This window comes from Lampris incognitus, chromosome 7 (genome assembly GCF_029633865.1).
Source record: "Lampris incognitus isolate fLamInc1 chromosome 7, fLamInc1.hap2, whole genome shotgun sequence".
Classification (NCBI taxonomy): Eukaryota; Metazoa; Chordata; class Actinopteri; order Lampriformes; family Lampridae; genus Lampris; species Lampris incognitus.
Window position 1 is genome coordinate 20,639,710 of NC_079217.1, and position 22,784 is coordinate 20,662,493.

The 22,784-nt window shown below is 45.1% G+C and overlaps 1 protein-coding gene across 1 annotated transcript in view; it reads right to left on the bottom strand.

Moving 5' to 3' along the window:
• The window catches only part of zgc:153039 (uncharacterized protein LOC767698 homolog), a 66,916-nt gene that overhangs the window by 23,792 nt on the left and 20,340 nt on the right, over nucleotides 1–22,784 (bottom strand). Inside the window, exons 7-8 of the mRNA XM_056283528.1 lie at nucleotides 11,758–11,915; nucleotides 8,841–8,923 (exon numbers count right to left, since the gene is read on the bottom strand). Of these exons, the coding sequence (XP_056139503.1) occupies nucleotides 8,841–8,923; nucleotides 11,758–11,915 (241 nt within the window). The remainder of the gene's footprint in view (nucleotides 1–8,840; nucleotides 8,924–11,757; nucleotides 11,916–22,784) is intronic.

A 22,784-nucleotide genomic window follows, 5' to 3' on the forward strand; every position in this document is an offset into this window, starting at 1 on the left:
GTTGGGTAATTGGCCAGATACAATTGGGGAGAGAAAAAAAAGGGGGGGCTTCTGTCTTGGCACCCTACCCTATATTCCAGACATATATGAAGAATACACGAGATGGGTATAATATGTAGAGAGCAACCAGTAATTTCCAGAAATTCCTGCAGCTCCTTCACAGCGGGAGTAGACAACTTTTTTCCTTTAACTTATCATTATGAAGTAAATGTTGATCGCACAGTGTAATGGCTATAGAATAATGACACCATCGGTGTTTTAGATTGGTTCTCTAGAAGTGTAATTCTGTCTGCCACCGCGTACAGATTTTCCCAGCAAATCGATTTATGGCACAGGAAGTGTGTCAACCACCCGTAGCAGGCTAGGCAATGGTGGACGGTGTAACAACTGAAGTAATTGTGGAAACTACCCGGCAAAAGAAAAAGAACCCAGTTAATGGAGGAAGCAAAGAAGGCAAAGAGATAGAAGACCAGATGAACAAGAGTGAATCTAAGATGGGCGTTCACTTGATGGAGAGAGCTCCCGGACTTGAGAGGTTCCAAACCGACTTTCAATTGGTATTATTTCTACTTGATCAGTAAGTAACACAACCTGCCTACTTATTAATACAACTGGATGTTTTACTCCGCCTTTATCATAGAATTGAGATCAGGGTTTCTAGTTCAAATTGGGGTTCTTACAGTTTTTTCTTGCTTTGGACAGTAGCCAGGCTGCTAATAAATGGAAAGCGAGCGAGTCGTCTTTGCTACGGCAGTGAAAACAATAATACCACTTGGAAACACTAGGGGTTTGAAAAGTTGTCGACTTCGACTTTGTTGCTGTAGGCCTCTTAGCAGCCTCCCTGATCAGTGTTCCCCTTAGGTTCTCATCAATTTTGGAGGAATATCCTGTTCTTGGTAATGTCGCTGTTGTGCCTTTTTTTCCCAATTGTTGATGATTGTCTTCACTGTGTTCCACCATGGTATAGCTAATGCCTTGGGAATTCTTTTGTACCCCTCTCCTGTTGATCTGATTGTTGACATCTTTCAACAATGAGATCCCGTCAATGCTTTGTAAGCTCTTTGTGGATCGTGGCTTTACGGTTGGATGCAATCAAGAAGATGTCAGGAAAATCCTAACTGAACAGCTCAACTTTATTCTGGGTTAATGACAATCACTTTAATTGATGGTAGGTGTAAGTTTTGTATTTTTTTTCCCCTAAAATGTTTCTGATTGTTTTTCACTTTAATTTTATAGCTTCCAATTTTTAAAAAAAAAGTGGAAAAAGTTCTGACATGTTTATCTTGTTTTGTTTCGTTTTGTTTTTTTACATCACAAAAGCCTGCCATTTTAATAGGAGTGTGTAGACTATTTATATCCACTGTATTTATTTTAGTAACAGTCATGACACTGACCAGTGTAGTAACGCAGTCATTACCAGTCTTGTGCCAGTATCACACAAAAAAAACTATCACCTCAGGTGTAATTTTTAAAATGATTGCAATATCACTTAAGGACTCTTGTGTCATTTAAATTAAATAATCCATTAGTTCAAAACAAACCAGTAAATTTTCATTTACTGAATTTTACTGTTGTACTGCCATTTTAAGCTGAGCCATCTGGGTTTGGTTTATTCTTGTGTTAAAACACTGCTTCTGGGGCATCTTGTTGGCTACACCCGTTAAGCATATTGGTTTAAGCATGATGAATCCGGCCACAAGTTCTTTGCTGCATGTCTTCCCCTACGCTCTTCGCCCAGGTTTAGTGTCCGTCTCTACTGTCCTTTCTAATAAGGGCCAAAAATTGCTTCTGGATGGCACAGCAAATTACAGGTTTGATCCTGACATGAAACGAGGCAACACAACGTTGTGCCACACAAAGAATGCAGTTCCTGTCTCAGCCAATTATTCATTCTTTAAAATCCAGAGCAAAGAGGTATTTCACCAAGTACATACACTGATGAGCCAAAACATTATGACCACTCACAGGTGAACCGAATAACACTGATCATCTCCAAACAAGGACACATGTCTGGGTAGATTCGATAATAAGCAAACAATCAGTTCTCGTAGTCAACGTGTTAGATGCAGGAGAAGTGGGCAGGAGTAAAGATCTGAGCAACTTTGACAAGGGCCATATTGTTATGGCCAGATGACTGGGTCAGCGCATCTCTGAAACGGCAAGGCTTGTGGGGTGCTCCCAGCCAGCAGTGGCGAGTACCTACGGACACTGGTCCAAGGAGAGATGAACCAAAAACTGGTGACAGGGTGTTGGGCACCCAAAGCTCATTGTTACATGAGGGCAACGAAGGCTATCCCGTCTGGTCCGAACCGACAGGACTATCGTGGTACAAGTCACAGAAAATTTGAATGATGGTTATGGGAGGAATGTGTCACGTCCCACGGTGCATCACACCATGCTGCGTATGGGGCTGCGTAGCCACAGACCAATCAGAGTGCCCACGATGACCCCTGTCCACCATTGAAAGTGCCTACAATGTACACACGAGCATCAGAACTGGATCTTGGAGCAGTGGAAGAGGTCATCTGGTCTGATGAGACCCATTTTCTTTTAGATCACATGGATGGCCATGTATGCATGTGCCATTTAGCTGGGGAAGTGATGGCACCAAGATGCACTGTGGGAAGACAAGCTGGTGGAGATAGTGTGATGCTCTCAGCAACATTCTGCTGGGAAACCCTGGATCTGGTCATTCATGTGGACATCAATTAAAAATATGCCATCTACCTGAACATCATTGCAGCCATGGTACACCCCTTCATGGCAATGGTATTCCCTGTTGGCAGTGGCCTCTTTCAGAAGCATAAAGCGCCCTGCCACACTGCACACATTGTTTGAGAATGGTTTGAGGAATATGATGAAGTGCTCAACGTGTTGCCCTATCCTCCAAATTATCCAGATCTCAGTCCGATAGAGCATCTGTGGCATGTGCTGGACCAACAAGTCTGATCTATGGTGGCTCCACCTCAAAACCTATAGGACTTGAAGGATCTGCTGCTAATGTTTTGGTGCCAGATACCAGAGGACACCTTCAGGGGTCTTGCAGAGTCCATGCCTCCGTGGGTCTGCGCCGTTTTGGTGACACATGGAGGACCAACAGCATATTAGGCAGGTGGTCATAATGTTTTGGCTCATCAGTGTATCATTTCCCTTATCAGCATCAAAACCCAATCAGAGGAGTCTGAAACATTGTATGTATGCGATACATGGACGACTAACAATGGGAGAGAGAAGGAGCGCGCACCAGTGTTGGAGAAATGCTGACCATTATGAAAGTACAAGTATGAAGGGAGGAAGTCGCACACTCGCAGCCACAATGCAAGAATATTTCAATGAATAATATAGTTTAATGTTATTCATTCAACTATTCTTGCAACATGGCTACAAGTGTGCGACTTCCTTCCTTCATATGTGGATGACTAAAACTGTTGGCATCTCCCTTAAGTAAATCAGCATCATTTTAAAAATGCTGGATCACGGGGGTGAGGGGCACTGACCTTTAACAAAATCTGCTAATCAGTGTCTGAAATATTACATGCCTGGTTCAAGGGCATATAGTTGGAAGTTTGCAAATCTGTCTTCACTGACTTTGTGACCATGAGACAGAGGTAAACTGAAGAGAGAGAGAGGAGAAAGTAATGACAGAGAATTGAGATTAATGATGCTGTAATTGACAGGCCATCACAGAGACAGAAAAGAGGGGAGGGGGGGCTGGGTGGGGGGGAAGAATGACAAAAAGATGATGGACTGAGGATGATATGAAGATGAAGGCAGGAGGCGAAGAGAGAAAAAGAGAAAGAGGTGAAATAAGACTCTCTGACCTTACACTAAGTCAGCGTATGCCTCCACAGCACTCCTGAGAGCTTAATTAGCCATTATTTTACACACACTGGCCAGTATGGCCAACTGCTATCACTGCACAGAGTGTGTGTGTGTGTGTGCGTGTGTGTGTGTGTGTGTATTTGTGCATCTCCGTAGGCTAGATTTCTATAAGGTGTATTTATTAGCAAGAATGGAAAGTGGTGAGCGTAAATTGCAATACATCTTACTGAAATAAGTGGAATCACGTTGACACTTTAATTGAATGACAAGGATCTAGTAATGCATACGTAACAGGTGAAATAAAAGGTTTACTGGTAGGAAACATAAGGGTATCTGCAGGGTATAAATACGTAGAAACTTGATTGAATAATGAACAACAGTTTTGGGGCCTAATTGGTAACAGAGGAAAACTGGACAGGACTTAGGATTGGGATGGCGTTGTAAGAGCAGGATAAGACATGAGACACAAACCAGGGCTGGAGTGGATGGAACCGGGAGCGGCTATGACACAAATGTCTTGAAGATCGCAAGTAACAATCAACAGCGCCTCTGCATTAGGGGCCGGTGGGCATGTCGCCATTGCACGACATGATCAATAATTCAGTGTAACAAGTAATGTTTTTTTGCTTCGTATCTATCATTGTTGTGCGTTTATTACATATTAATACGGTAACGCTGTCTGATACATTCCAGATATCTTCCTGTACCTGTTGCGAAAAGGTCAATACCTCTAGCAGTCAAAGAAGGTTGAATCAGTTCATCTGGATACGTTTATTGACATACGTTTCATCACTCAACTAAGTGACATCTTCAGTCTAAACTGACTGCAGGTATTCCCACCCCTTATAAACAATAAAGTGCCTAACGACCGAAACCAACGACCAGTTTCCTCTTTGACTCCCCGAGACCATCTATGTTAAGAGGGAATGACCATCCCTGAACCGAGGGGAGGGCCTAAGTCGAGTACATCTGTCACCATCTTACAATGCTGTGATTGCAAACATTCCCAAATCCTCTGTGAATAGTACACATGGCCTGTGAAGCTCTAGTTAATGGTCACACCCAAATTTGCATACGAAATTGATTATTGGTTTTGGTCATTATGCAACTGTATTGTACTGTATTGTTTATAAGGGGTAGGCAGTTTAGACTGAAGAGGTCACTTAGTTGAGTGATGAAACGTATCTGTCAATAACCGTTGCATCCAGATGAACTGATTCAACCTTCTTTGATTTTCTTACCTGGATTATTGAGCATGCATCAAGACATTCTCCCAGCAGTTTTCATTTGGTGAGGATGGGGCCAGCCCTTCGGTGTTTGTTAAATCAAGTGAGCAGATGAAAACACTGTGCGCATGTTCAGCGCACTTTCAATAATGAGCTGTGGGGCACGATTATGTTGGCCCCATGCCGAGCATCTAATAAAAACTAATAGAATGATATACATCAAAATGTTTACATAAAAATCGTTTTCAGCGTTGCTACACACAACACCATATGACACCATGTGGCAACAGAGGTCCTCTGTCAACTGGGATATTTTTCTTTTGCCGGGTAGAGTTTCCACAGTTACTACGGTTGTACCACTGTTCGCCATTGCTTAGCCCGCTACTGGGTGGTTGATGCACTTCCTTTGCTGGGAAAAATTGTACCCGCTGGCAGAAGAATTTTTTCTGGACCCCCCCCCTTTTCTCCCCAGTTGTACTTGGCCAATTACCCCACTCTTTCGAGCTGTCCCAGTCGCTGCTCCATCCCCTCTGCCGATCAAGGGAGAGCTGCAGACTACTATATGCGTCCTGCGATACATGTGGAGTCGCCAGCCGCTTCTTTTCACCTGACAGTGAGGAGTTTCACCAGGGGGACGTAGTGCGTGGGAAGATCACACTATTCCCCCCAGTTCCCCGTCCCCCCCGAACAGGCTCACCGACTGAACAGAATAGGTGCTAGTGCAGCGACCAGGATACATACCCACATCCGGCTTCCCACCTGCAGACACAGCCAGTTGTGTCTGTAGGGACACCCAACCAAACCGGAGGTAACACGGGGATTCAAACCGGGATCCCCATGTTGATAGGCAAAGGAATAGACCGCTACGCTACCCGGACGCCCGGTGGCAGACAAAATGTCATGGTGAAAGCGAGGCTTATGGAGAACCAATGTAAATGTGATGGCATCATTATTCTATAGCCATTACACTTTGCAATCAACATTTACTTCATAATGAGAAGTTATCATTATTAGAATTAATATTCTAATATCTATCCATCCATCCATTATCGGAACCGCTTATCCTGCTTTCAGAGTCGCGGGGATGCTGGAGCTTATCCCAGCAATCATTGGGCGGCAAGCAGGGAGACACCCTGGAGAGGCCGACCACCACCACCACACACACACACACACACACATTCATACCTACGGACAATTTAGTATGGCCGATTCATCTGAGCTACATGTCTTTGGACTGTGGGAGGAAACCGGAGCCCCCGGAGGAAACCCACGCAGACATGGGGAGAACATGCAAACTCCACACAGAGGACGACCCGCGACAACCCCCAAGGTTGGACTACCCCAGGGCTCGAACCCAGGACCTTCTTGCTGTGAGGCAACTGCGCTAACCACTTTGTCGCTGTGCCGCAGTGGTTAGCGCAGTTAATAGTTAATAATGATAAGCTAAAGCAAAAAAGTTGTCTACCTCCACTTTAAAAGTTTTACAGTGATTTGAAGCACTTCAGTATAATGTCATGCATGATGATGTCATTAGGTCAATTTGAGCCGAGTTTACTGTCACGTTTCTCCATCTTCCCTGCTCACCTTTTCAGCTTCTTCTCCTTTCAGTCAACCCACTTTCCTCTCCTAAGGTGCCATTCAGGCTTTGGCCTGTGCCCTTTCTCTCCTCCCTGCTTTTTCATTCTCCGGTGTGCGAGATTGTTGGAACACGGGGGGAAGATTAGAATCATGCTTTTGTCACCAGTGAATCATTTGAATGGCAGAGAGAGAGAGAGAGAGAGAGAGAGAGAGAGAGAGAGAGAGAGAGAGAGAGAGAGAGAGAAGAAAGAGAGAGAGAGAGAGAGAGAGAGAGAGAGAGAGAGAGAGAGAGAGAGAGAGAGAGAGAGAGAGAGAGAGAGAGAGAGAGAGAGAGAGAGAGAGAGTGAGAGAGAGAAAGGACGAGAGAATCAATGATCTCTGATGGTGGCGGTGGCACAGCTACCGATTTCCCTGTAATTACTCCTCCTCCAATCCTGAAATACGCTGCGAAGAATGTGGGGGGGGTGGGAGCACAAAAAATGGAAGACGTTTACCCTTTAACACTAAACTCTGATAATGATGGGCATCAGAATACATGTTCTCCTCCACAGCCCTCTCCTCCTCCACGTCTCTCTCCATCTTTAACCTTTTCCCTTCTGCCAATGTTATCACCTTGGTATACACTGACTTCTTTTCTCCACTTTGAAGACAAAATGTAACAGAAAGATGTACAGCCAAATGCATGTTTTCCAGCAGTCATTGAGAACACTGAACAGGCCTATGTTTGGTTTAATTGATAATTCCTTTTCTCTTTAGGTTGAATTTCAAGTAGTCAACACTCAATAAAATGTCTGACGCAGTCAATATCATGTGTTTTCGCTTTACCAGAGGTGGGCAAAGTTTAAGAAGAAGCGACCCTCTGCTAACATTGCTGAATGGGCAGATGCAAATTGGTGCATTGAAGCAGCCGGTCACTGAAAACAGTGGCTGTTATATTTGCTGTAAGGACAGCAAACCGCCTACACTGAATGAGATTCACCAAAAAAAAGAAAAGAAAATCCAAATCTTTTTGGATCTTCCTATCTGAAGAACGTTTCTGTTGCAAGACAATCTTTACAAAGGCATATGGAAAAAAATCACTAAGGGTGGTTCTCGAATTAAATCACTCTGGACTGTTGTCACATGAAAAACAATTATCGTTAGGCCCCACAACTTTGCTTGGATAGAGAACAAGAAGAACAAGAAATACACGTTATTTTGTCATTGTATTCTTACAATGAAATGTGTGCTCTGCATTTAACCCATCCTATTGTATAGGAGCAGTGGGCAGCTGCAGCGCCCGGGAACCAACTCCAGTTCTTCTTTACATTGCCTTGGTCAGGGACACAGACAGGACTATTAACCCTAAAATGCATGTCTTTTTGATGATGGGAGGAAACCGGAGCACCCAAAGGAAACCCACGCAGACACAGGGAGAACATGCAAACAATATCTGGATTAAGCTCCTGATACTTGGAGCACCAGATATGAGATTTGCGGCTTTACAGAACACTATTCTGAGCGTCTGAGTGGCGTGGCAGGCAATATATTCCATTGCCTACCAACAAATGGGATCCCAGTTCAAATCCCCATGTTACCGCCGGCTCAGTCGGGCATCCCTACAGACACAATTGGCCATGTCTGCAGGTGGAAAGCTGGATGCAGGTATGTGTCCAGGTTGCTGCACTCGTGCCTCCTCGGGTCAGTCAGGGCGCCTGTTCAGGGTGGGGAAGGGGGGGTGCTGGGGGTGAATAGTGCGATCCTCCCATGCGCTATGTCTCCCTGGCGAAACTCCTCACTGTCAGGTGAAAAGAAGTGGCTGGCAACTCCACATGTATTGGAGGAGGCATGTGGTAGTCTGCAGCCCTCCCCGGATTGGCAGAGGGTGTGGAGCAGCGACCGGGATGGCTCGGAAAATAGGGTAATTGGCCAGATACAATTGATACGAAAAATGGGGGGGGGAGAAAGAAGAAAGTGTGCCAACTAACTGACTGTAGAAATCAAAATTCAGTTTCTCTTTACCTAATTCTGCTCTTGAATTTATTGGTGGTTAATGAATGTTGGCACACCTCAGCAAAAAAGGGGGATCAGAAAACAAAACAAAACCAGGCAGACGAGAAGAGGAAACATGTTGCCTGTGTTACCTCTTGTTATCTTTTATGGATTAATCTTTACGGTTCTGTGAAGAAGACCAGTGAACTACAAGGCCACATTCTTCTTCTTTCCTTCTCTCACCTGCACTAGAAACCAGGAGATAAGCACCGAGGCCCAGGGGTTACCGCTGTGCGACGTCCTCTTGGCCAGAGACAGCACCTTACCTAGAGATACATAGGGGTGGGTGGACAGCGAGAGAAAGACACACACACACACACACACACACACACACACACACACACACACACACACACACACACACACACACACACACACACACACACACACACAAACAGAGAGGTGGTTTTGATTATTCTGAGTGAATATGGGATTCAGTCTTGATACGGGCAAAAAGAAATAAAGGGTTAAGAGTGCTATGAGGAGGGGTCCTGTCCTGTCCAGAAGAACAAGGACCGGCTGTGGAGATCCTCATCGACTCGAGAAACAACAGGTGGCACACCTGTCGACAGAGAGGGTACGAAGATGGAATTTGAGGTGGAGGTCGAGGAGAGGCGAGGGGGGGGGTTTCAAGTTTCAGACCAAATTCCATAGTTTATAAACAAGTGGAATTAAATGAAAGAGAGACGCTCAAGTCAAATCTGTGTGGCTGAGAACGGCGGACTGAGAGAGCGTGAGAGAGAGAGAGAGAGAGAGAGAGAGAGAGAGAGAGAGAGAGAGAGAGAGAGAGAGAGAGAGAGAGAGAGAGAGAGAGAGAGAGAGAGAGAGAGAGAGAGAGAGAGAGAGAGAGAGAGAGAGAGAGAGAGTACAAATCTCCCTGAGGTTTCTTCCTATTTTTTCTCCCTGTCAAAGGTTTTTTTTTCGGGAGTTGTTCCTTATCCGATGAGAGGGTCTAAGGACAGGATGTTGTGTTGCTGTTAAGCCCACTGAGGCAAATTTGTAATTTGTGATATTGGGCTATACAAATAAAATTGACTTGACTTGACAGTGGAAAACGCAGAGCAGAGTTTAAGGAGGGAGAGATTAGTGTTAATAGAGGTGAAAAAAGTAACATGAACGGGACAGCAAGATTGGATGGTGTGTGTGTGTGTTTGTGTGTGTGTGTGTGTGTGTGTGTGTGTGTGTGTGTGTGTGTGTGTGTGTGTGTGTGTGTGTGTGTGTGTGTTTTGGGAAATTGAGGCATCCATCACATAATTTGTATAGGACATACTCACAAGGTTAAGCAGCAAGGAGCATGCATAAGTGACAGCAAACACAACACACGTGCATACGCGCATCAAGTGCGCACACACATACGGCGGGGGATGCTAACTATCTCATATTTCAATATAAGAACAGCATCCAATCAACACTCTGATAGACTCCGAAGCAAATGGTTTAGTCAAATTTAATTCAACTCTCCGGCCGCTGGGGACAAACAGAACCAAATCACGGTCGTTTTTTGTCATCCGCCTCTACTCGGTGGGACCACTCTACAGACCAACCTCGGCTAATACAGTCATTTGTCTCCCCTGACATACACACGTGCACGCACATGCACGCATACACATACACAGCCATACTTGTATGCACAGACAGACAAGCATACACACCGGGTTAGCTGTATTTACGGCAGACTTAAGGCATGAGATTGGGAAGTTGCTCACGCACACAGTATGAAGAAGCAGGCAGCATGGAAACACACAGTGACGCACAACTGGGCAGAAAAATATGCAGGTGCGCCTTGCACACATTCCCCGCTCTGACGGACACCCAGCAAATATCTCGTTGTAAAAACATTTTTTAGATGGATAATCCGGTGAAACTTAACAGAAACAGGTGAAGCCAAGCATGCATTCCTCTTCACCATACAGAACTAGTCATTTAGGGAAGCGTTCAATATTAGAAGGGTTTATATCGTCTGTGGGTAATTCAAAGACTAACCAATATTCAACTGTTGGGCTTGTGCTTGCATGCTCATACTGGACCTGCCCCCCCCATATTTTTCTCTCTAATTACCCCACTCTCCTAGCCATCCCGGCCGCTGCGCCACCCCCTCTGCCAATCCGGGGAGGGCTGCAGACTACCACATGCCTCCTCCGAGACATGTGGAGTCACCAGCCGCTTCTTTTCACCTGACAGTGAGGAGTTTTACCAGGGGGACGTAGCGTGTGGGAGAATCACGCTATTCCCCCAGTCCCCCTCCCCCGAACAGGCGCCCTAACCGCCCAGAGCAGCTGCTAGTGCAGCAACTAAGACACATACCCACATCCAGCTTCCCACCTGCAGACATGGCCAATTGTGTCTAGGGATGCCCGACCAACCCGGAGGTAACAAAGGGATTTGAACCGGCGAGCCCCATGTTGGTAAGCAACAGACTGCTATGCCACCTGGATGCCCGACCTGTCTTTCCTAAGATACTGACAGGTCAACCAAAACAAAAGCTTTGCTCAAAGCATGATATCCAAACTAATTACACAACAAATGGTCACCACTCAGTGACTATTAGTGGTACGCAACATTGTTCTAACTTCTGTTTTTTTCTGCCCGAGTTACCTGCCCATCTGAATGTTACTGGTATATGGAAATGTGTGCTGCGTTACCTTTTTAGCCATGTCTACAGCTAGCCATTTACAGTCGGGACTTATTGTTCAAGGCCGTGTTTTGATAAGAACATGTCAGTCCAATCTCACAATGGAAATGACAGGGATGAATTTTTAGTTTCAGGCATACTTTGAATGCTAAAAACACCATTCCACCCGCTTCTTCTTCTTAAGCTTGCTCACTTGATATAAATAGATATTCAGCTACAGTATACCCTCTTCTGTTGTATACCCTCAATTTGTTTTTCCTTTGACAAAAAAAATTGCATCAAGCTTACAGCTAGTTATTTTCTGTTTCACCACGCTTTTGAACATTCTATTAGTAGTTGTTTTTGGCAGTGGGGGGGTTGGTGGAGGTAGGTCATTGTGCCACAGGGTCTGAAAGCAAAATTAATACCAGCAGAATGTTTTTGCAAGGAAACAGCAGCATAACAAACTATATCACTTGTGTTACACACCAAATAAGTCGTCCCTGGCCAGGGCGTAGAGGATGCGTGAGGCCCCAATGAGGTTACACATGGCAGCCGACAGGGTGGAGGAATAGACCCCAACGGTGACGAAGGGGTTCCATACGTTGATGTCCCTCAGGAAACTGTAGTCCCTCTGAAGCAGGACACTTTATAGGTTTGGCAGAGGGGAGCAGAGAAGGAATAAAACAAAATACTTCATGAAATTGAAAGCCACATTATTCACACTGTATTCTTACAATGAATTGTATTATTACAATGCAATCTGTTCTCTGCATTTAACTCATCCTATTGTATATGAGCAGTGGCCAGCTGCAGTGCCCAGGGACCAACTCCAGCTCTTCTTTCCATTGCCTTGGTCAAGGACACAGGCATGAGTATTAACCCTAACGTGCATGTCTTTTTTTCTCCCCACTTGTATCTGGCCAATTACCCCACTCTTCCGAGCCATCCCAGGCGCTGCTCCACCTCCTCTGCCAATCCGGGGAGGGCTGCAGACTACCACATGCCTCCTCCAATACATGTGGAGTCGCCAGCCGCTTCTTTTCACCTGACAGTGAGGAGTTTCACCAGGGGGATGTAGCACGTGGGAGGATCACGCTATTCCCCCCAGTTTCTCCTCCTCCCTGAACAGGAACCCTGACCGACCAGAGGAGGCGCTAGTGTAGCGACCAGGACACATACCCACATCCGGCTTCCCATCCGCAGACACGGCCAACTGTGTCTGTAAGGACGCCCGACCAAGCCGGAGATAACACAGGGATTCAAACTGGCGACACCTGTACTAGTAGGCAATGGAACAGACTGCCACACCACCCAGGTGCCCAACATGCATGTCTTTTTGATGGTGGGAGGAAACCGGCGCACCTGGAGGAAACCCACGCAGACACGGGGAGAACATGCAAACTCCACACAGAAAGGACCTGGGACAGTCTGGGGTTCGAACCCAGGACCATCTTGCTGTGAGGCAACAGTGCTAACCACTGGGCCACGGTGCCTTCGTGGTCCACAAATGAACGTTTGCCTCGGGCTTTAAATCGTCAAAAGTTGAAAAGGTCGTTTCATTACAGAAACGATCAGACGAGACAATATGACACCAGGACAGCAAAGGTGAATGTCCAGTGCGTACAGTATTCACAGCAGTGTACGGTATCCGGACTGGGGGTTTACCTTCCAGCTATGCGTCGATATGGGCTGACAATGCTCGTTAACCTTTGGAGCAAGTAAGTAAGAAAAAGTCGAGAGGAAAACACTGGAAGAGTGACAGAAAAGGAAGAAATGCCATTGTTTTTAGGCAAACCCGGGTGAACTAATAGAGTGCTCTACTTTTCAGCTACTACCTTGCTCTGCAACTATTCAAATGTGACAAACGGCAAAGAAAAACACACGGTATAGAACAAAACTTCATAAAAAAAATAGATGGAGAAGTCAAGTAAGTGGCCTGTCATTTCAAGCTCATTTGTATTGTGGGCACCACGTACTGGTTGGCGTCCAACCAAAATATGGAAGTTTAGAGAGGAAGCAATTATTGTAACACTGAACCTAATGATGAGGTACAAAGTTAGTGGGTTTATTGTCTTGGCTGTGTGTGTGTGCGTGCGCGCACAGGGAAGTTGCTGTACTGGAGACCGAAGCGAGATGGAAAGAGAGATTAGAGTGCACACAACGCAGCAGGGTGGGTATGATTATGGTCCGCCCCCCCACCACTTTTCAGTACAACAGAGCGAGAGAAACTGAAGAATTAGATGACCATTTTAACCCCCCCCCGACTCTTTATCTGTCCGTCTCTACCTATCATTTACCCTGTCTGCTCTGATGTATAACTCCCACCTCACAATATCGTCAAACCTGCTTTATGGCTTCCTGTTTTTCTGCCCCCCCCCCCCCCCATCACTGGTCGCCCCAGTGTCCGCTTTCTTCATCTCTCTCTCGCCATTGTAATTAGGGTGTCTAATCACGTTTTCTTTCAGGTCCAGCGGTTTTTATTGTTCACTCTGTCCAAAGATCTGAGCACACTATTATTTCACATGGAGCCCAAGAGCCAGGCGACACACGCATACACACACACACACACACACACACACACACACACACACACCAACTACACAAAGGTTCTGCTCTGAACTTAACATCACCCTCGAAATTAAGAAATGTCAACAACTTTATATGGTGTTTGTGCATGTCCGTCTGCACACAAATTATGGGTCTAGGCGCTGCAGTTAAAAGTTTATGAACCATTGCTTTAATCAGAGCCTCTGACATATTCATAATAACAAATAATGTTCAGTGGTCTTCTACACAAGTACAAAGTCATTTTGAAATGTTTGCACGTGTGTTTCATACAACAACAAAAAAGCAAACACAAGAACCACGACAATGGTAAGTGCAACGAAGAATATAGGTCTATGTGTGTGTGTGTCTGTTGCATGCACGCAAGCACGTGTGTGTGTGTGTGTGTGTCTGTTGCACGCAGGCAAGCACGTGTCTGTGCAATGATGTCGTTCAGACTTCATGGGCTGCTTAATAATTTTTCTGACATGTGACAGGTGCAAAATAAATCTTAAAAAGCTTGACATTTCCAAACTCGCTTTAAAAATGAAGCTGTCATTAGCTGACAACAATAAAAGATGGTGAATAGATGAGTGTATGTGAGTGGAGAGAGACGTGATCGCACGTGTTGGACCATAATCCAATGGACAACAGTACACTATACTGCGTCTTGTCATAAATTTTAAGTATGGGTTTTTCACGATACACTTGTCCATGCATTTCCAGTGCAAGTGTGGTTTCTTCCAGCATCCACATTTGTGAGAGAGTGTGTGTGTGTGTGTGTGTGTGTGTCCTTAATAGTAATTACTGATCAGGCTGTAATGGGCTCTGCCATTCAAATAAAGAGAGGAACAAAAGAGAGAGAGAGCAAGCGAGATTAAAATGAGTTCTGTTCCAAAGGGGGGAGGGGGCGAGTCTTAAAGACTACAGGACCCTGCAGAGATTTGTTTGCCCGATTGTTCTCATTCCTCCCAGCCTCTATTCTTCAGCTCATTTGCTTACCATTTTTATTCATGCCCCCGTTTGTGTATTCATGCGTATTCATCTTTTAATCCATCATTTCATGTGTTTGTGCTTCTGATAATTTGCCACTGCTCTGGGTAGCACATTATGGATTAATTATCTGCATTTTTCAAATAAAATAGGATGAAAAATGAAGTGCTGACAACGTGTGTGTGCGTTCATGCGTGTGGGGGAATATATACACACTGATCAGCCAAAACATTAAAACCACTGACAGGTATTTGAATAACATTGATTATCTCGTTACAATGGCATCTGTCAAGGGGTGTGATATATTAGGCCGCAAGTAAACATTCAGTTCTTGAAGTTGATGTGCTGGAAGCAGGAAAAATGGGCAAGCGAAAAGATCTGAACGACTTTGACAAGCGCCAAATTTTGATGGCTAGACCACTGGCTCAGAGCATCTCCAAAACAGAAGGTCTTGTGGGGTGTTCCCGGTATGCAGTGGTCGGTACCTACCAAAAGTGGTCCAAGGAAGGACAACCGGTGAACCAGCAACAGGGTCATGGGCACCAAAGGCTCATTGATGTGCGCGGGGAGTGAAGGCTAACCCATCTGGTCCAATCCCACAGAAGAGCGACTGTATCTCAAATTGCTGAAAAAGTTAATGCTGGCTATGATAGACAGGTGTCAAAACATGCAGCGCATCACAGCGTACTGCGTATGAGGATGCGCAGCTGCAGACCAGTCAGAGTGCCCATGATGACCCCTGTCTACTGCTGAAACCGCCTACAATGGGCACGTGAGCATCAGAACTGGACCATAGAGCAATGGAAGAAGGTGGCCTGATCTGATGAATCACATTTGCTTTAACCTCATGTGGGCGGCTGGGTGCGTGTGCATCGTTTACCAGGGGAAGTGATGGCACCAGGATGCACTATTGGGAGAAGGCAAGCCAGCGGAGGCAGTGTGATGCTCTGGGCAATGTTCTGTGGGGAAACCCTAGGTCCTGGCATTCTTGTGGATGTTACTTTGACATGTACCACCTACCTAAACATTGTTGCAGACCAGGTACACCCCTTCATGGCAATGGTATTCCCTGATGACAGTGGCCTCTTTCAGCAGGATAATGCACCCTGCCACACTGCACGCATTTTCAGGAATGGTTTGAGGAACATGACAAAAAGTTCAAGGTGTTGACGTGGCCTCTAAATTCTCCAGATCTCAATCCAATCGAGCATCTGTGGGATGTGCTGAAAATACAAGCCTGATCCATGGAGGCCCCACCTCGCAACTTACAGGACTTAAAGGATCTGCTGCTAACATCTTGGTGCCTGATACCAGAGGACACCTTCAGAAGTCTTGTGGAATCGCAGACTCCATGCCTCAACAGGTCAAAACTGTTTTGGTGGCATGAGGGGGACACACACAATATTAGGCAAATGGTTTTAATGTTTTGACTGATCGGTGTATATACACACACACACACACACACACACACACACACACACACACACACACACACACACACACAATATGGACAAAAGCATTGCGACAGACTTCTTAATCATTGAATTCAGGTGTTTCATTCAGACCCATTGCCACAGGTGTACAAAATCAAGCAGCTGGCCATGCAGTCTGCATTTACAAACATTTGTGAAAGAATGGGTCGTTCTGAAGAGCTCAGTGAATTCAAGCGTGGTACTGTCACAGGATGCCAACTTTGATATAAATCAGTTCGTGAGGCGCCCGGGTAGCATAGCGGTCTATTCTGCTGCCTACCAACATGGGGGTCGGTGGTTCGAATCCCCGTGTTACCTCCGGCTTGGTCGGGCATCTCTAAAGACACAATTGGCCGTGTCTGTGGGTGGGAAGCCAGGTGTGAAGAGTGGGGTAATTTTCCAAGTACAATTCGGGAAAAAAAGAGGGAGGGGGGAGTCAGTTCATGAAATTTCTTCCCCGCTAGATATTCCAAGGTCAACTAAGTGGTATTATTGAAAAGTGGAAGCATTTAGGAACAACAGCAACTCAGCCACGAAGTAGCAGACCACGTAAAGTCACACAGTGGGGTCAACGAATGCTGAGGTGCATAGTGCGTAAAAGTTGCCAACGCTCTGTTGACTTAATAACTGCAGAGTTCCAAACTTCCTCTGACATTAACATCAGCACAAAAACTGTGTGCTAGGAGCTTCATGGAATGGGTTTTCATGGCCGAGCAGCTGCATGCAAGCCTTACATCACCAAGCACAATGCCAAGCATCGGCTGGAGTGGTGTAAAGCATGCTGCCACTGGACTCTAGTGGAAACATGTTCTGTGGAGTGACGAATCACTCTTCTTTGTCTGGCAGTCTGATGGATGAGTCTGTGTTTGGCGGATGCCAGGAGAACATTACCTGCCTGACTGCATTGTGCCAACTGTAAAGTTTGGTAGAGGAGGGATAATGGTATGGGGTTGTTTTTCAGGGGTTTGGCTAGGCCCCTTAGTTCCAGTGAAGGGAAATCTTAATGCTTCAGCATAACAAGACATTTTGGACAATTCTATGCTTCCAACTTTGTGGGAACAGTTTGAGGAGGGCCCTTTTCTGTTCCAGCATGACTGTGCCCCAGTGCACAAAGCAAGGTCCATTAAGTTGGTGTGTAAGAACTTGACTGGCCTGCACAGAGCCCTGACCTCAACCCCATCGAACAAATTTGGGATGAATTAGAATGGAGATTGCAAGCCAGGTCTTCTCATCCCAACATCAGTGCCTGACCTCACAAGACACACTCCAAAATCTTGTGGAAAGCCTTCACAGAAGAGTGGAAGCTGTTATAGCTGCAAAGGAGGGACCGACTCCATATTAATGCCTATGGATTTAGAATGGGATGTCATAAAATCTCATGTAGGTGTAATGGCCAGGTGTCCCAATTTTAAGAGCATTCAGGGAGTGGCAGCTCTGTATCTTTTTTCCCCCACAAAGTTATTAAACTTTGAAAATCCAAAACTGTCAAAATGACTGCCTTGGTCATTTTAATAGTAATAATAATAATAATAATAACAACAACAATACATTTTATTTGTGGGCACTTTTCAGAGCACTCAATGACACCTTACAGAACACAGTTAAAAAAACAAAACAAGTAGCACTGTATCAGACAGCATAAAATCAAAAAGCAGGGTAGACAATAAAGAGTTAATACAACAGATAAGTATAAAATCATCATCTGCACAAAACTCAATGAAGCGTGGATCAGACTGAATATGCCAGTTTGAAAAGATACGTTTTGAAATGGGATTTGAAGGCTTGAAAGAGAGTCAATGTTGTGAATATCTTGTGGGAGAGAGTTCCATAGGTGGGGGGCAGAATGACTGAAGGCTCTAGACCCCATGGTAGTCAAGCAGGCCAATGGTGTAGTGAGTTGGAGAGCAGAAGAGGATCTGAGAGTGCAGGATGGCATGTGGATATGAAGGAGTTCAGAAAGATATGAAGGAGCTAGGTTATTAAGGGCCTTAAAGGTGAGAAGCAGTATCTTGAAGTCAATACGGTATTTAACAGGGAGCCAATGGAGTTGCTGAATAACAGGAGTGATATGATCTATGGAAGGAGTTCTGGTAATGATACGGTCAGGTGAATTCTGGACCAATTGAAGTTTATGAAGACACTTGAGGGGAAGTCCAAAGAGGATAGAATTGCAGTAGTCAATACGGGATGTAACCAGGGTGTGAATGAGTATGGCGGTGCTGTTAGGTGTAAGTGATGGGCGAAGACGATTTATATTGCGTAGGTGGAAGTATGCCGACCAAGTAACATTGTTGATGTGAGCTTCAAAAGATAATGTGCTGTCCAAGATGACACTCCGACTCTTAACCTGAGGCGATGGAGGAACTACAGAATTGCCAATAGTTACGGAAAACTATCAGGTTTAGCCAAAGTAGATTTAGTACCTACTAACAGGACCTCGGTTTTATCACTATTAAGTTTGAGGGAGTAGTATGAAAACCAGGATTTAATTTCTAGTAAGCAGTCAGAAAGGGAAGTGGGTGTAAGAGTGGAGGTAGGCTTGATGGATAGATAAAGCTGGGTGTCATCTACATAGCAGTGAAATTGAATGCCAGATTTCCTGAAAATGTAGCCAAGAGGTAATAGGTAAATAATAAATAGGAGGGGTCCCAATACAGATCCCTGGGGAACATCGGTAGTAACAAGAAAGGACTGTGATCTCAAATTTTTAAGTTGGACAAACTGAGTGCGGCCAGACAGATATGACCTAAACCAGTTAAGGGGGGTGCCAGTTATTCCAATGGAAGCTAATCACTCTAGGAGGATGTTATGTGAGATGGTATCAAAGGGTGCACTCAGGTCAAGAAGGTATGGTTAAGCGCCCAGAGTCAGCTGCCATCAACAGATCATTAGTGATTTTCACCAAGGCTGTCTCCGTACTGTGCATAGAGTGAAAACCAGACTGGAATGGTTCAAACAGATTGCTGTGCATTGTCTCTAGGTGTGAATGTGTGTGTGTGTGTGTGTGTGTGTGTGTGTGTGTGTGTGTGTGTTGGCCCTGTGCAATGGCCTGGCAGCCTGTCCAGGGTGTCTCCCCACCTGCCGCCCAATGACTGCTAGGATAGGCTCCAGCATCCACGCGATCATGAGAGCAGAATAAGCGGTTTGGATAATGGATGGAGATATATATATATATAAAGAAAGTGGGAGAGAGACAAACATACACATAAACACAAGCAAAAGTTTTCCCTCCAACCCTTCATTATAATGAGAATCAATGTTGCTACTTTCAGCACAGTTTCGCTTTGGAACATAAGAGGACCAAGAAAGAGTGACAGAAAGAAAGATGGAGAGAGGCAAAGAGCAAAGGGAGGCCGACAATAAAGTAATGGACAGAGGGAAAAGACACCGACAGAAGAGGAAGGATGACAGAACGAACGAGCGAGAGAGAAAGAGAGAGAGGGAGAGAGAGAGAGGGAGCAAGGGAGAGAGAGTGACAGTGAGCGAGTGAGTGAGAGTAAGACAGTTAAGTGCTCTTGTGGGAGTAGACCATAGTTAAGGATTATTAAATTGGATCAATAGCTAACAAGGCCTCTGTGCACACACCCTCCTTCTCTCTCTCTCCCTCCCTCGTCCTCGACTTGCCCTGCCTCTCTTCTCCAGCCCTCTAGCTCGTCCTGATCAGTCACCCACACAGCACAGCCAGCCAGATCTCAAATGGCTGACCTGGCATGTCCCATCTTCTTTCAGCCTTCCCTTTTGAGTTCATATTTATCATGTGAGATGTGTAAAATGTATATCAAACCTTTCACTGGTCCCACATCTCTAATATATAATCAATTTACCATTCTTTAATGTTACCGTCTGTGGATTCACGTGCAAATCAGTGCCCTTTTTGACAATTCAATACGCCAGGGACAGAAGGTAAGAAAAGAGCAGTCTTTTGTGGTTGCTCATTTTAATGGTTGCTGTCTGGTAGGCCTTTCCCATGAAAAGAAATGATGTGAATTATTGTTTCCCCACAGCAGCCACATGTGGAAGAGTAAAGCAAGCAACAGTGAGTTTACAGAAGAGTTGTTGTGGCCAACATGCCTTGGGAAAGACATAAGCTCTTAAAAAAAAAAACTTAACCAGCAGATATTACAAGATCAGCAGCTGAAGCTAAAATCAAACTTTTTTTTTTCCGAGGGAAAAGTACTGACTGACACAATGGCACTTGGGGCTCTGTTTTGGTTTCAAGAGGTTCATTTTGGGATTTACAACATATCAGACACAGGCATCTGTAAGTTAAACACAGACATCAATCTTCAGGGCTGTGACTTTCGAATTTCCCACTCTCTTGATCTTTATGATCAGAGTTTTATTCCCGACCTGGATGCTTATATTTATTGTTCATTTTGTCAGCCTTTGACTCTTTATCGATCCAAATCCTGCACTTCATCCACCCTTAGCTCTCCTGCCCTCAGCCCCATCTCTCTGACTCTTTTCTCCTCTCCTGCCTTTCTCAATATTATGTTGCTTGAGAACTGAGAACTTGTCCCTCGCTGCCACCATTCACCCCTACCTAAAAAAAAAACAAAAAAATAATAATAATCTATTCACAGGCAGCAGCGAAGAAATGTAACTGTAGGTCACAGAGAATGAAACTGACTGGAATCTCTGTGCAGGGGAGAGAGGGAGGGACTAACAAGGGGATGGATAGATGAGAGACAGAGAGAGAGACAGAGAGAGAGAGAGCAGGTATACTGCTGTAGGTGATAGTACAGGAACAGATGCAAGCGAGAGAGAGAGAGAGAAAGAAAGAGACAGAGAGAAAGAAAGAGAGACAGAGAGAAAGAGGGCTGGGTAATAGTACAGGAACAGATGAGAGCGCGAGAGAGAGAAAGAAAGAGAGAGAGAAAAAGGGCTGGTAATAGTACAGGAACAAATGAGAGCGCAAGAGAGAGAGACAGAGAGAAAGAGGGCTGGGTAATAGTACAGGAACAGATGAGCGCAGGAGAGAGAAAGAAAGAGAGAGAGACAGAGAGAAAGAGGGCTGGGTAATAGTACAGGAACAGATGAGAGCGCGAGAGAGAGAAAGAAAGAGAGAGACAGAGAGAAAGAGGGCTGGGTAATAGTACAGGAACAGATGAGAGCGTGAGAGAGAGAGAGAGAGTGAAAGGGCTGGGTGATAGTACAGGAACAGATGAGAGAGAGAGAGAGAGAGAGAGAGAGAGAGAGAGAGAGAGAGAGAGAGAGACAGGTATACTGCTGTGGGGTGATAGTACAGGAACAGATGAGAGAGGCTGAAAGGTAACGGAAGATTGGACCTGTTGCCTCACAATGGTTGGACTCTGAACAAGAAGACAGCAATCTGTCATGGGAGGAAGGGGAAGGCGAGAGAGACAAAGAGAGAGACAGAGAAAGAGGTAAACAATGAGCGGAGAGAGAGAGGGAATGTATGAACAAGTGGAGAAGCTGACAGCGAGCATTTGACTGACAGATTTTGGAGAAGAGAGAGGAACAGGAGAAATGCATGGAATAGATTGGAACATTGTAGGAGGTTGAGAATGGAGAGATAAAATAGCGGACAGCAGGCGAGAAAAAAGTACATGTGTAATATGATGTATTAACATGGGGGATGAGACAGCAACAGAAAACAGAGAAGGAGGAATTAAAAGCATATTTGTTTGTCAAACACATGGCTGCAGAGAGAGGGAGAGAAAAAAAAAGAGACAGGATGTGCAAACACCCACACTAACACACACGCACGCACACCAGGCTGCATGTCAGAGATAGCGCAACAAAAGAAGACCGGCAGATTTAAATTAATATAATTATCAAGTCAGTTATTAATACAAAAGCTTCTATAGCAGGGAGAGGATTAGCCCACAGGCCACTGATGTGCATTACGCTGAAGCAGAAGCAGCAACACACACACACACACATGCACACACATATCAAGTCAGCCATTCAAAGACAGACAACCCTTGAGAAGTCATACAAAAAAGCAAGCAAAACTCACACAAATCTGAACACAGTAAAATCCTGATGAGTTGCAAGATACCAACAAATTGTGGACAGAGAGCAGAGTATTTATACACAAAACCAATGTGCTCATTACAGAGCCTCGTCGACTCTACTCTCTCTCTCTCTCTGTCCGTCTTTTGGTCTCCCTCCTTCCCTCACACACGAGTGCACACACATTCACTCTCACACACACACACACACAAGCATGTGCATGCACACACACACACACACAGACACAGACACAGGAACACACACTAAAATGGGCTTGGTTGGGTAGCAACACGGCAATCCGTCATGGCTGGCTAGTAAGTCACACGGGGTTAATAGACTCTTCCTATCTCACAAACCTTCAACCTTCATCATTGCCATCCTCATCTTCCTCACTCATAATACCGCAATGCTATCAGTGAGTCAGAAAGGGCAGGGGAAAAAAATCTAGTCACTCTGGCCCTGCTAAAACCACATTGCATAAACTTCTAATTTTACAATTTAGTTTTACACCCACATTTCATTGTA